Source organism: Scardinius erythrophthalmus (genome assembly GCF_964197995.2).
Source record: "Scardinius erythrophthalmus genome assembly, chromosome: 8".
Lineage (NCBI taxonomy): Eukaryota > Metazoa > Chordata > Actinopteri > Cypriniformes > Leuciscidae > Scardinius > Scardinius erythrophthalmus.
The window spans coordinates 41,969,273-41,983,426 of NC_138228.1; the positions used below are offsets into that span (position 1 = coordinate 41,969,273).

Below are 14,154 nucleotides of genomic sequence, written 5' to 3' on the forward strand. Positions count from 1 at the left end.
AAGTACCACATTGAATTTAAAAGGACATTTTGAAGTAGAATGACACAATAGTAACACATTTCAATAATCTTTGTAGCCTATGTCGCACAAATTGCTTAACACTATATATGTTACGTTTTTTTCACATACAGTTATTGCGGTTTGTTCTAATCTCTAACCCTAAGTGATACCAATAGTGATGCTCTCCTCACATAATCTTTCGTCCCTCGCTCCTCTCTTCTGACGCCAGCTGCTCCTGACAGCCAGATGAAGAGGGCATGTTTACATTTGACAAACAGCACAGCTCATCTGCTATAATGATTATTAATTTCAGTCTTGTTTGGGTCAGGATCTCATGCATAGCTTAGAAACGGCAAGCCTCGCCTTTATCGTGTTCTGCAAGAGTGTGCCGTCATGATGCTCAGTCATTCTGATTATCTATCAGGAAGAGAAATCATTTGATATGAGGATGCCGCAACTAAATGAGATTAGACCAGCGCTTATGTCTAAAAATCCAACCGGCTCTTTGGAGAAAATCTCTCATGAGCTGCGGATGCCAGCATGAGTTCAGGTCAGAGCATAAAATGTGTCACCGTCTCTCGATGTCAACAGATTTCCGTCATGTTATCACTCTCAGTGCAGGCTCACGTTCAAAGGTTGAAATTTTTAGAACTGACAGTAAAAGGGACAGTTCCCCTAAAAATGAAAAATCTGTCATCTTTCACTTACCCTCATGTCATTTCAAACCAGAATGACTCAGTGCTGATGGTTAACTAAAACGAAAAAGTTTCTAAGATAAAAATAAATGTTAACTAAAATAAAATAAATATTGAATTTAATTTAATATTTATTTTATTTTATTTTAGTTAACATTTATTTTTATTTTAGAAACTATTTCGTATATGGTAGTTACCAAGCCAACATTTATTATTTTCTTTTAGTCTTGATGGTTTAAGATAGAACTAAAACTGAAATACAAATGTATAAAAACTTTAATATATAAAATACAACTTGGATATATTTAAAAACACACAACCACATTACTAAAAAAAATTCTAATTAAAATGAAACCGGAAAGTATAAAAATGAAAAGTAAAAGCTAAAATAGTATTTTAGTGTGACTAATATAACACTATGACTTTCTTTGTGGAAGTTTCTCCTTTGGAGTTCCACAGAACAAAATACAAAAACGGGTTGTACTAAAAAAAAACTAACATTTTTTATTCATTGAGGGTGATTAAATAATGACAGAATAAAAATAAAAAATAAAAAAATCAGCAAGTACTTAATTGTCAGAGCGTTTTTACAAACTGAGGGACAATTCTAAATTATTTTCTGTGGTAATTAGCTGCATACCGCAAATATTGTCAATCGAGATGAGCTTAACTTCGAACCTGGAATATTAGCCCATATTTGATTAAAGCGCAAAGCCTTGTGTGGAAGAAAGGAAAGGAATGATGGCATGCTATAAGCGGATGGAGGAAAAGTGAGAGAGAAGGAGCCTTTTGTGTGGCGTTCTGGAGAGAAAGTTTGCTTGTTGAGTTTAGCTCGCTGATGAGGATTTATCCTTTGTGGCAGCATTACATTTCCATGACTTCACAACCGTGGGCAAATCCAGTCAGGAGAGTAACAAGCAATCTCTCTCTCTCTCTCTCTCTCTCTCTCTGACGGTCTCTCACTTGAATTACTGAGTAAACACATCCTCCTCCATTACCGGCCCTCCCTAACTCTCTTTTTATGTCACTCTCTTTTTCCTATTCTCCCTCTTTTTTTGGCCCATTCACTATATTCTGCTCACATCCCTCGCTGCTCGATTTCCCTATCTTTATATTGACTTTCATCTAGTCTCCCTGGCTCTGTTGGACAGTTTTCTGCATCAGAGCATGATGGTGATAGAGGTTAGGAATGTGAATGGCCTCCCTCACTGTGATGCTGCTTGTATAGACACGCTCATACACATAAAACAGCAGCAAACCCGTAACCAAGAATCACCTAGAAACAGGCTTTATTTAGTTATTTAAAAAGAATTATGCAGATTTAATATATATAGTAATGCAAAAAAAAAGTAAAATAAATCAATGCATTAATTCATTAAAAATAATAATTTATATAGTTTAATTATAAAATATTACAATATATAAATTAAAAAAAAAACATAAAAAAAAAAAAATATATATATATATATAATTAAATATTATTCCGCTACTACACACTGGGCTCCGCCCCATGCTTGGGATGGTCCTGACTAAAGATACCCAAATTGTGATAATTAAGAGAATGTTTCAGTCTCAATTTTCTCTATAAACTATAAGTGGAGTTATCTGTGAAAACTCATTGACAGATATGTGGTTTTTAAAGTGTTATGATTGTTGCATAGTTGCTATGGTGTTCTGGATAGTTGATAATTAAAAAAAATATTTTCATAATCACACTTACATTATGGTTGAAAGCATAATAACTGGGAGTGTGCGAGTGAGAGAATATTCCCTAGTTAGTAAACAGCAACAGTATTTCATACCCCTGAACTCCCCCTGAGTCTTTCTCTCACACGCATATTACAACATAAACGCCCGCACATTCGCACAATGCTGTTTTCTTCACACACACATTCGACACTATCTTGGAAGAGCTAAATTCAGAAGTGTCGTCAATCTCACATGAGACGAGTAGAGCAGCTCATCAGCTCCTTTAGATTTATGACATTGACGGCAGCCTCCTGATCCCTGTCTGACTGAGCCTTTTATTTATATTTATTTATTTAATTTGTATTCTGTGTATTTATAGATGGTTTTCTGTGAATACCTGTTCATTATAAAGTAGCTGTCAAGCGTCTGTTCAAGTGTCTGTTGCAAGCTCAGTGTTTATTTATTTACATGTTACTTCCATGGTTCTCAGAGAACATATGTTGGACGGTGTTCATTTGCAAGTAATTGTCACAACAGATTACACACATTCACATGCTGGTATGGAAGAAAATGAATGTAAATAAATGTAAACACTTGCTAGAGATGAATAAAAACATTGTTACAGCATATTAAAGCCGGCTAATGATTAGCCAAACAGGAAGACTGTGATGTCACACATTATAAATCCACGCGCTTTGATTGAATTACGTTTCTTCATGGTTCTTCGACCAGTTGTTCTCACCAGGGTTCAGGTTGTCCATCGCCACTCAAGATTACGCCAATATCTGCATATTCCCAGAGGCGTGTTAATAGGCGGTTTCTTTTGTCAGCTTTAATAGTATCAGGGCAGTTGGAGACACACTGCGAGTGAGGTTTTATCTATCCTCTGGCAGGTGTAGCCTTTGGCGACATGGCATTGAAGTCTGAGATCCCCCAGCGCCTCTCACGCAAACACGGTACGTGTCTGTCACCTCGCTCCGCTTCCCTGCCATCCGATGAAGAAAAGCAGCCAGAGACTGCTGAATTATTAGTGTTGTGGTAACATGATTACTCCAGCGTGATTAACAACAGGCCCACACACAATGTATGTGGATTTTTCTATGAAGATGCAGTTCTTGAGGCAATGAACGGCGCTTACGTAGCATAGCAGTTTTTGTTTTTAGCTCAGTGCTTGGTAGCTCCGTGGCTAATAAAAAATATGTTCAAAGAATGGTTTGCTAACGTTCTCATATTTCTGAACGTTCGGAACGTCCAGTTTTTTAAATGTTAAAAAACAATGCAGGCTTTTTGGAAAAATGTATCTACGGCAACATTTTTGCTAACACTGGAGGCCGTAAAACAGCAAGCACTTTTAATTGCACAATTATGTTATGACCTCAAAACACTTTTTAGCATAGTGTATGATTTGTAAACGAATATATTTTGGAGTTTTCATTACTTAACCAGCTCCATATAATCGGTTTTACTGACGTACTAAGCTTGCTCGATAGCTCAGAATTAGTGTTGTCACGATACCAAAATTATTGTTTCGATACCGATACCAAGTCAAGTATTGCGATTGCGATACTTTTTCGATACTTTTCCTGAAAAGGGAGAAACACTCTCAAATATCATTGCTGTGCTTTATTTTAAAACCTGGACAACATTCTAATCATATAACACACTAATAAATGAACATATGAACAGCAGATATATTAAACATTTGAACAAAATATGAAATATCAAAATATAAAAAATAAATTAGAGCAATGACATTCAAGGTAAAAAAAATAAAATAAATTTAGCACTTGTGCTCACTTGTGCTCATAGACAGTATATAAACGATTGTGCTCGCACATGCAACCATCTCTGTAGTGTTTTGTCACATGACACTGACAGCGGCAGATTCTTTGCTGCGTGCGTCAGGAAAAAAACACAGACGTCCATAGGGAGGCGGGTTTTTTTTGTTTTGTTTTTTAAGTATCGATACTGATCAATTTAGGTTTCGTGACGTTTTTAATTTCCGAGTATCGCGATACTTTTGAAGTATCGATACATCGTGCAACACTACTCAGAATTGTACTTGTGATGTGGAGAGCTCGAAAAAGAGCTAAAATGCCGTGGTTACGATTGCATTTTTGTGTCACATTTGCTTTTGTTAACACTATCGAGTAGGTTTAGGCTTTGGTCTACGTTATTTAAAAATGGAGCATTGAGCTTTTAGCGTCACTCACCGGACATTTCAGTTCAGAACTGCGGTGATACAGACAAACTCCAACGTGATAAAACGTTGCCATATTCACATTTCACTTTGAAACTGTCGCGAAACGCGGACAACGCAACATATATTTGCGGCTTTTAAAAAAAACATGGTTATACGAACGTTAAGGAAACATTCCATTTCCGAACCAAGTGGTAACGTTTAAAAACATTGGAAAATGTTTCAGAAAAATGCTCCGTGAACAATGTATAAATAACGTTTGTGTGCCAACATTTTGAGAACATTATTACAGACCAGATAACTTTGAACAAACTTTTTTTTAATGCTACTAGAAGAACGTTTGTTGCGTTCACACCATGTCGTAGTTACCATAATTGTGAGATTCCAACTTGTTGAAGGAATTCGCATCCTCATTGAACTTTGAATGTTCTGAGAGCTTCGACTTGTACCATGTGACCGCTGTACCACCTGACCAGCTCAGACTAGAACATTTTGAAATTACTGTTATTACGACATGGTGTGAACGCAGCAACAACTTTAAATAACCTTGCCAGAATGTTAGCTAAAGTTCTGAGGATGTTCCCTGCACTAACTCTATCAACCGAGCTAGCATTGAGCTACCATAGTTCAGCTGAAATAAAATACGCTTTCAAGGATGTGTTTTTGATAGTGCGAAAGGATGGATATGGAGAATCAGAGTTATAAAGTTCAGTGTGGCATCATATTTTCTTTTCATGCCTCAGTACTTTGTCTTTAAGGCAAATACTGTCATTGATTCCCTTTGCAAATCAAGTCTTCCAAGGACTTAGTCTCTCTTCTCCATACCTTTGATTATCTGAGAGCTCTTGTGTGCCTGGTGGAGTCATTTGAAAGATCTTTAAAGGATCTATAAGTTACAAAGGAGCTAAAAGCAGACCTTAAGGGAAATCTGCTTTCATTGCTCACATATTGTATGATTGAAGAATTATATGTATATGTACTTACACACTTCTTGATCTCTATGTCTGATTCAAAGAGGGCAGAATGCTAGATCTAATGAACCGTAACTGATGAACATAACCGTCAATTTAACCCTTCAGGTCAAATATTGTGCTGCAAACATTTATAACAGCTTTAATTTGTCAATGCTGGCAAATGACTAGTATAAGTGGGATAATCCATGGATAGCTGTGCATTAAACAATTGTAATGCACTTTGCAGAGGCAACCATCCTTCTCTTATCGCCGGGCAGTTCTTTGCCTCCATGTCGTGCAATAAAATCATTTAATGCACAGCTATATCCGTGGATTATCCCATACATACATACATACATATTAGGGCTTGCATAGACTAGTCGAGTAGTCGATAGATCGACTACTTCAACCACTAGTCGACGCTGTCGGAAACAATCGACTACTCGAGCGTCCATTAAACATAAATTAATTAAAAATGGCGAACGTCACCAACAGACACCACGCGTCAGATGTGTGGAAGAATTTCATCAAGGATGACAAAAATATTGTAATTTGGCCAACTCTGCAAGAGGCCGTTCACATATTGCTTCTAAAAACGTGTGGAAAGCGCGCGCGGCCGTGCCGCTGTCTCCTACAAGCGCTTGCGCTCCCGTGGCGTCTGTCGTTGCTATGCAACCAAACTGCGCTCTACATGATGACGACGAAGAAGTATCAGCAAAGGATTAATTGATTTCTAGCCCTTGCATTAGCTTTACTACTAGATATATTTCTGGAGATGAGAAGGAAAAACCCGCCTAGACAAACTAGCGCACCACGTCCGTTGCTTTCATTATGAGCGCGCTCGCCGCGCGCCTACATTTAAAATAACGACCTTGAGCGCGGAAAAGACGCGATATGTGAACGGCCCCTAGAAGCAGACGTCTGAAATGAAAGGCAAGAACGGCTATTTATTTGGCTTTAGACTGTTAAATTAAAAATTAAAAATGAAATGTCATAATTATAATGTTTTGAGAGTTTACTTATGTAATTGTTGCATTAGGCTATGAATTAATAAATGTTTATTGATAAGATCTAGCTATTTCATGTCTTTTCATATACAGTAGCATAAACGACGAGTAGTCGAGTAACTCGAGTATTGTTTTGATAAGAAATCGACTAGCAGAAATCAGTAGTCGTGCAACCCCTAATACATATACATACATACATACATACATACATACATATATATATATATATATATATATATATATATATGAATTATGTCTGTAAATATATATATATATATATATATATATATATATATATATATATATATATATATTTGCAAATGCAAAGTCTGTACCATATTCTGTTTATTTTAATAAATAATTTAATTTATTCAGTAAATACAATGCCATTAAAACCAATAATAAAAAAAAAATCTTACAGTGTTTTAAGGATAAAGTATATAACAACATGTAATATGGTTTAAAAGTATATTTTATATTATTAATATCATATTTTTAAATATAGTTTAATTATAAATGTTATCATAATTACTTTGAAAATAATTAACAAGACCTTTGTCTCAAAATGTATTTGGTAATTTGAACAATTCTCATTTTCTATGCAAAAATGAATATGAAAACATTTTAAAAACATTACATAATTGTGAAATATAATAAATGATTACTGAAATAAAATAAAATATAAAAAATGTAATGTTATTTTATGTCAGCTTGTTCTTATGTTCATTTAATTTAACCTAATATGGTAAAATAACTAAAACTGAAATAAAAAAAAATGTATGAAAACTATACAGACATACAGCATTATATATATATATATTCATTTTTATTAGTTTGTTATATATATATATATATTTAAAAAAAAAAAAAAAAAACTCTTGGGTGGCAAATGTTTATAGGCTTTATAAGGGGCCTCCGGTTTGAAATAATCTGCTATAATTTTTCATGGGGGTCATTTTGCAGATTTAATGCTTCTGTCTGGGTTGGAGCTAGTTATGGTGTGGCATAAATACAGTTGCAGTATAAACACACGCCTTCAGCAGGAATAAAATGAGGGGCACAAAACGAGTTTACCAATTAGAGTGATGGAGAGAGAGCTGAGGAGAGACTGACAGAAAGGTGCACTGAAGGAAAGAGGAACGAAATTAGAGAAAGAAGACTGGTCCTTTCAACTCTTCCAGTCCTGTGGATTTCTCTCTCTCTCTCTCTCTCTGTATAATGAAGCCCCCAGTTCATCTAATCCCATTAAAGGCCAGATTAATACTTGAGAGCTGATAGCTAAGAGAGTGGTCGCACCAACAGCGGCCAAACCACAGTGTGGACACTCTCTGACTAAACCTAGGAAGGAGAAATGGAGACAGAGAGAGAGGTAGAGTATACATAAATGGGTTCCTGTGGTTGAATGGTTTTAGCCGTGGAGTGTCACAGTAATTAAATTCGAGAGAAAGACTTCAGAAGTCAAATTGTTCCCTTGACCCCACAATATTAGAAACAGCAGCCTGTTAGCGTTAGCATTTGTCATTAACATTAATGAGAGGTGTTTGAGAATTTAAAATAATGGTTTAATAAAGTTAAAGCAGGCAATGAAATCATTTGTATGCCCATTATATTGTTAGACCTTTATTTAACCAGGAAACCTTGAGATTAAAACTGTTTTGTTTTTAATTGCTGGAGTGTCCTGGCCAAGATAGGCAGCTATTTACGCTACACACAAAAGTAAAAAAATAATCACAGCAATAAATACGTGAACACAATGCTGAAATAACAGTTTAAACCAGCCTTTGGTGGTTAACTGGTCTCCCAGTCTGGAGAGACTGGTCTGTTTGCTGGTACCTGCCAGCTGCCGGCATGGCCTGGCTAGGGGACTAGTTAAACGATGTGAACGCTAGATTGATCAGGATGGGAAATCAGCAAAACCAGTTCATACCAGCTTATACCAGGGGTTTGTTTCAGCAAGGGTGTGTGTTTTCCCTCTTTCTTCTTATTTTCTGTCCTAATAGTGAATTACAAAAGTAGCAAAGTCATTGTTTGGCCAGGAACATATTGCAGTGGTAACAATCCTCCACAGTCTAGGAGGCGATATAGTTCTTAGTTTTTATAAAAAAATAAATAAAAAAAGGACTGTGGCTGTGTCCTAAATTGCCCCCATACCCTCATTCCCTATTCCCTACAATTGTCCACTAATATAGTTCACTTGAGTGAGTGAATGGAAACGAGTAAGCGAATTTGGACACTGAGTGCGCCGGAAGGGCTGCCGCTCTGTCATGGCAATTGGCAACTATGTATAAACATTAATCAAACTATTTAATAATCAATTAAAAAGGAATTCATACCTGTATGATATTACACATTAGACCAGCAGTTTGGAAAACGGATGGATGATTCTGCTGTGGGCGCCGCCATCTGTTCACTCTCGCGCGGCTCTCACAGTGCATTATGGGTATTGGCTAGCTGTAATTGTGGTGCATTGTGGGATTGAATGAGTGCACTTGATAACGTCCACTACAGTTTCCGACATTATACAGCTTGCTATAAACATGTCAACAGTTTACTGACTTGATTTGACTAACTTGCTTACGAGGGTTATCTTCAAACTGTTGCTGTCATGACAGGAGTTAACTTGAAAAAGACATCTTACCAAAGAAGTAGAAAATGTATGCTAAAGCTATAGTGTCATTATCATCAAATATGAGCATACTATCATTGTGTTATGAATTGCACATACTTCAAAGTGCTACAATTCATGAAATTGAGCTTGTGTAGCTTTGTGTATCTTCTGAAAGTGTGCTATGCCTTTTCCTCTCCCCTATTAGCATTTAACTTTATATTCTTAGATTAAAGCACAAGATGGATTGAACCCCTAGAGGTTTTTGCCTTTTATGACCGTAATCCTTCACAAGCTGTCTGAGCGTGTCAATGAGAAATATCTGACCATCACCGCATGTGTGGTGGGTACCAGACGGTGCTCTGCTAAGTCTAGAATGGAAGCTCATTATGGAGCTGGAATATGTCAGATGCAGCTCACCCTGACCACCTTATTACTGCCTATATTCAATAAGTCACTGTCGCATAAGGCAGTCGGAAACCTTCACAATGCAGCCGCTGACCTTTTTAATGGCACGTGTAAATGGCATAGACTTCAAACTGAAAATATGACGCAGACTGTCTAGCTTCTACTGTTTCGTTGTTGTCAGAAGTTGTATTCTGCTGCTAACTATGCACAGCTGTTGTGTTAACACAACGTGTGAAGGACATTTGAAGGTTGTTTGGAAGCTGATACAAGACGTCGTTGGATGTTTTAGTTTCTTACATTGTCACTGTGACAATCACTGCCAATCAAATAAACTGATTTGGAGTGGGATTTTGCATGTGACGCAAATAGAAATGTATTGATAGTTTCAATAAGCTTGGCATGGAAGATATATACATATCTTCTTGTTTTGTCACATTGCACCTAGATTCAAAGAGATTTTTGAATCCTTCAGGTGTGTTGCGTGTTATATTTGAGTGTTGGTAGATTTTTGCACTGACCTGTTGTAACATTTGGAGCTGTTTGGTTATGTTTACAAGGAGTGCCGCACAAAGAAAAGTCTTCAGAAACCGCATGTAAGCGTATAAGCTGTTAATCCAGCAATTGTGAATGATCCGATGCTGAAAAAGTTGTGCGTCTCAGTTTTGTGTATGTGTGTGAGCGTGTTTGAATTTCTTCTCCAACTCTAATTGCTGTTTGCAAATCGCAGTGCTTTGGGTATTTTTAAGAAATGGCTTACTGACTTTTTGCATGGGCTTATTACATGCTGTGTCACTTGCTTTCTGTTGGATGCATGTCTTTTATGTGCTTTGAAAACGAAACCACAATCAGTATGTCAGCTGTAACTATGTACAGTAGCCTTGCAGGGGATTTATGTTCCAGCATGACTATAAAAACCACATCACTGATTAAAAAGATGCTATGAACATTCGAAAGCAGTAGTGCTTGGTTTGTCTTTAACCTGCAGCATTAGGACTTTTCATCCGTGCTTTAAATCATTTAGTAAAAAGGAAATACATGTATCTCATGGATGGTTTAAGAGAATAACAAAGTATGCTATAAAAAATGTATTCAATGTAAGCCAGCAAGGTCAAGAGCTTCAAATGCAAGCAACCATCTGCTTATGTTGAATCATAATTATTGAAGTCAGTCAGATTTAAAGAGCTGTCTAGTCTATTGTTATTGGTGCTATTTGTTACTTTTAACACAAGTTTTACTTCCAGATAGATTAAAGTGCCACAGTGAATAACATAAATGATCAAGGACGCCTATGTACTAGAGGTTACTTTAAATGTCAGATAATACTTCAAATCCATTGATTTCAATAGAGATTGTGTGTAGCAAGGACATCAACAAGATTTTGCAAGAGTAAAGCAACCAAAGTTGAGGAAAATTTGAACCTTTACTGCAACATCAATGAGACTTGAGTGGCGGGTCCATAAATAACCTATTAATATTGAATCCATTCTCACTCCCAAGGCATCAAATTATGGTTTAAGTGCCATTATTAATTGTGTTAAATGTAACCCAAGTGGTTGCTATATTGACAAACTTGGAACTCCATTGCTTTCAATAATAAACCTTTGATGTCAATGCACAGACGTGAAAGGGCATGGAACATTTATTGTCATGAAATTATATATTGGGGTATAATTTTATTATGGCATGTTAGGATATGATTTTCAATTTAAATTGCCACAATAATGATTTCTACTTTTACAAATTCATGCAAAGAAATGAAAGCCATAGATGTCCTACTGTCAATATAGTAATGCCTATGGGTACATTTAGAATCTTAATAGTGATGCACAAGGTGCATTTCCATGCTTCAGTTTTTGACACCTTGGGAGATAGAATGGGTTGCAAGTTATTTAAATATATCCAATCCAATTGAGTCGTACTTTCCAACTTTTGTATGTGAAACCAAAGTCATGTGGTGCAACCAATAAACAAAAACATATGAACAAAAAGAAATGTAGGTTTGTTATTAGAAACTAGTCTTAAAAGCATGCCAAATGGAAAGCCCTGCTCTAGTGTATAGGCGCCCGAAGATTCAAGACTTGTGTTCATTATTGTTTCATTCAAAATGGTTTGGGTGTTTGTTCTTGGGTTCTTTCCATAAAATGCATGATTTGAGTGAACATTCAGCTCTTGCTTTTCTATGTGAAGCCGTCCTAATGGGTTGGTTTTGTAGGAGTGGGTGGGTTGGTGGTTATGGGGCGGGGGCTCCTTCCTGTCTTCCCTTTTGTTTCTCCTACCCCTTTATTCCTTTCCTCATCAAAAATGAGCACCTGCACAAATGCACTTCCTTCCCACCTGAGCACTGACGCACTCTCCCCTTCCATCTGTGTTTTCCTACCCAGAATTCCCTAACTTCCCGACTAGCGAAGGCCGTGAGATCCCATTGGAGCAGCATAGTTCCGGCATTGCCATTGGCGGTGCGGTTGGTGGGGTGGCCCTGCTGGCGGCTGCCATCGCACTGCTCGTCTTCTTCCTGCGGCGTCGCCAGCGCACCTTTAAGGGTGACTACAGCACCAAAAAACACGTGTTCGGGAATGGATACAGCAAGGCCGGTGGCATGCCCGCCCATCCTCCGATGCCCAAGAACCTGCAGTACCCCGACGACTCGGACGATGAAAAGAAGCCGGCTCAAATTAGCGGGCCCGGCGGTTTCGAGGGCGGCGATCGAGATTTCGACGGCAACTCTGAGGATTTGAAGAGACCCTATTTCACGGTAGATGAAGGCGAAAGTCGTGATTACGACGAACGGACCCTCGCCTTCCAGTACGACCCCGAGCCTGAGATCGCCGACGACATGGTCTCCCAAACCGACGGCTCTGTTATTTCAAAGAAAGAGTGGTACGTGTAGAGTGGCATGCAACGTCAAGGAAAAAAGATCAACGACCTTTTGCCCTCTCCTGCATCCGACCACACCCACCTCCATCACTAGAACCCTCCCTCAATGTGTTTATCCTTATCTGCACATCCCACCCCTGACCCAGTAACCTCCGCCCCCATCAGAGTCCATCGAAAACAGCTGTAGAAAAATAGCTTGCGGCATCAACACGTCATCATCCATTGCACATCCACATGCTTTTAGATGAACCTGCTACGACAACAAGAAGTTTTCTCACTGACCGATGCCAATCGACATCCATTAAGGCTGGACAGGCAGGTCGCTTGAAAATATTACAGTGTATTATCCTTTTTGTCTCATTTTGTTGTTATTATAAATGTATTAAATGTATAAAAAGAGACTGTAACTGTTTTGGAAAGGGGTATATTGCTTATCATGTTGTGAAAGTCTTACACTGGATGTACGATTATTTTTTTATTTGTTTGTCTTTTTTAAATCTCATTAGCATATTACCGTTGCTTTTACATGAATAGTTTTGTTCTTTTTTATATCGTCTTGCTTTTTATATGGAATGCTGATTACCTAAAAATGTGGAACTAAATAGTAGAATAATTATTCTTGCCCAAACATGTCATTATAAGGTCAAAGGTCACATTAACACTATTGCGTTTAATGGAAACATCATAATTGTGCAGTTCTTAAAGGAACATCTTAAGGTCCAGAACTAACAAACGAGATCCGAAAATGTGGCATAGCCTGAAAGCATACAATCCAATGGGGGAAAAAAAGCATGTGGGTTCTGACTGCTCTCCAAAAACAGTATTTATTTTAAGACCCGGCTATGCTGAGAGCTGAGGAACACATCTGCAGCGTTAGTCATATGCTCACTGCAGTCAAGCATGCAGAACGGGGCCTAGACAGATATACTACACCCACCCACCCGCCTGCCCCTCAATCCCCATGCCAGTCTTGGTCAGTCTCCATCATAGATCCACCTCGGATGTGCCATCACATGTAGTGTTTTCATAGTGATGCTTTCCAAAATCCATTTCCTCTGAAACTCTTAAGACGCAAAAGGATAATCCTGTATAATGTGGTGTTGTTATAAAGACAGGGTGTTTGTTATATAGAGTTGGTGATGTGGAGTGGTCAAAATGTTCAATTCAAGATCTTGTAAATATGAACAGGTTCAACGGTAATGTTTAGTTCCACAGGGGATTTTTGTGTCAACCACCATTTAGAGCCTTTTGATGGAAGAACTTTTTTTTTTCCAAGAGCAGGTAGCGGTAAAGGCATGGGTCATGGGAATGAAATTGCGGAAAAGTCTCAAGCCAAAGTGAAATCAGAGGTAAACATGGCAGCAACTGGGCATCACAGACAGACTTGTTATGTACCGCTGGATCTTTGAAACCACAGGATCTGCTGCGAAGCCAGGAATCCTTTCCAAATCCTTCCTGATCCTCTATAGGGAGCAGACCTGTTGGCTACAAATTAGTATGTATTTAAATAAATAAAATGGCCGTTGACATACCCGTTTGGTTGCAAAATGTACTAGCATTTTTAATGCATGTGTGTCTTTTTTTAGCCACTCTTTGTTTGGTCCAGCCTTTTGTCTCACTTTTTTGAATCAGGATTTGGTGTTCAGTGGCAGTTTTCCACTAAAGGATTGTATTTCCTAGAGACAAATATCCTCCCTAACTGCATCCATATCACCCAACAGAT

The 14,154-nt window shown here is 37.8% G+C and overlaps 1 protein-coding gene across 2 annotated transcripts in view; it reads left to right on the top strand.

The window, feature by feature from the left end:
- Nucleotides 1-14,154, top strand: part of nectin1b (nectin cell adhesion molecule 1b) — a gene marked incomplete at its 3' end in the record, with an annotated part of 250,842 nt that overhangs the window by 103,461 nt on the left and 133,227 nt on the right. The window contains exon 6 of one of the 2 annotated variants that reach the window (XM_081372829.1): nt 11,939-13,975. The exons of the other annotated variant lie outside the window; for it this stretch is intronic. Within the exon in view, the coding sequence (XP_081228955.1) occupies nt 11,939-12,444 (506 nt within the window). Of the gene's footprint in view, nt 1-11,938; nt 13,976-14,154 lie in introns of those variants that run through there. 2 annotated transcript variants of the gene reach the window in all.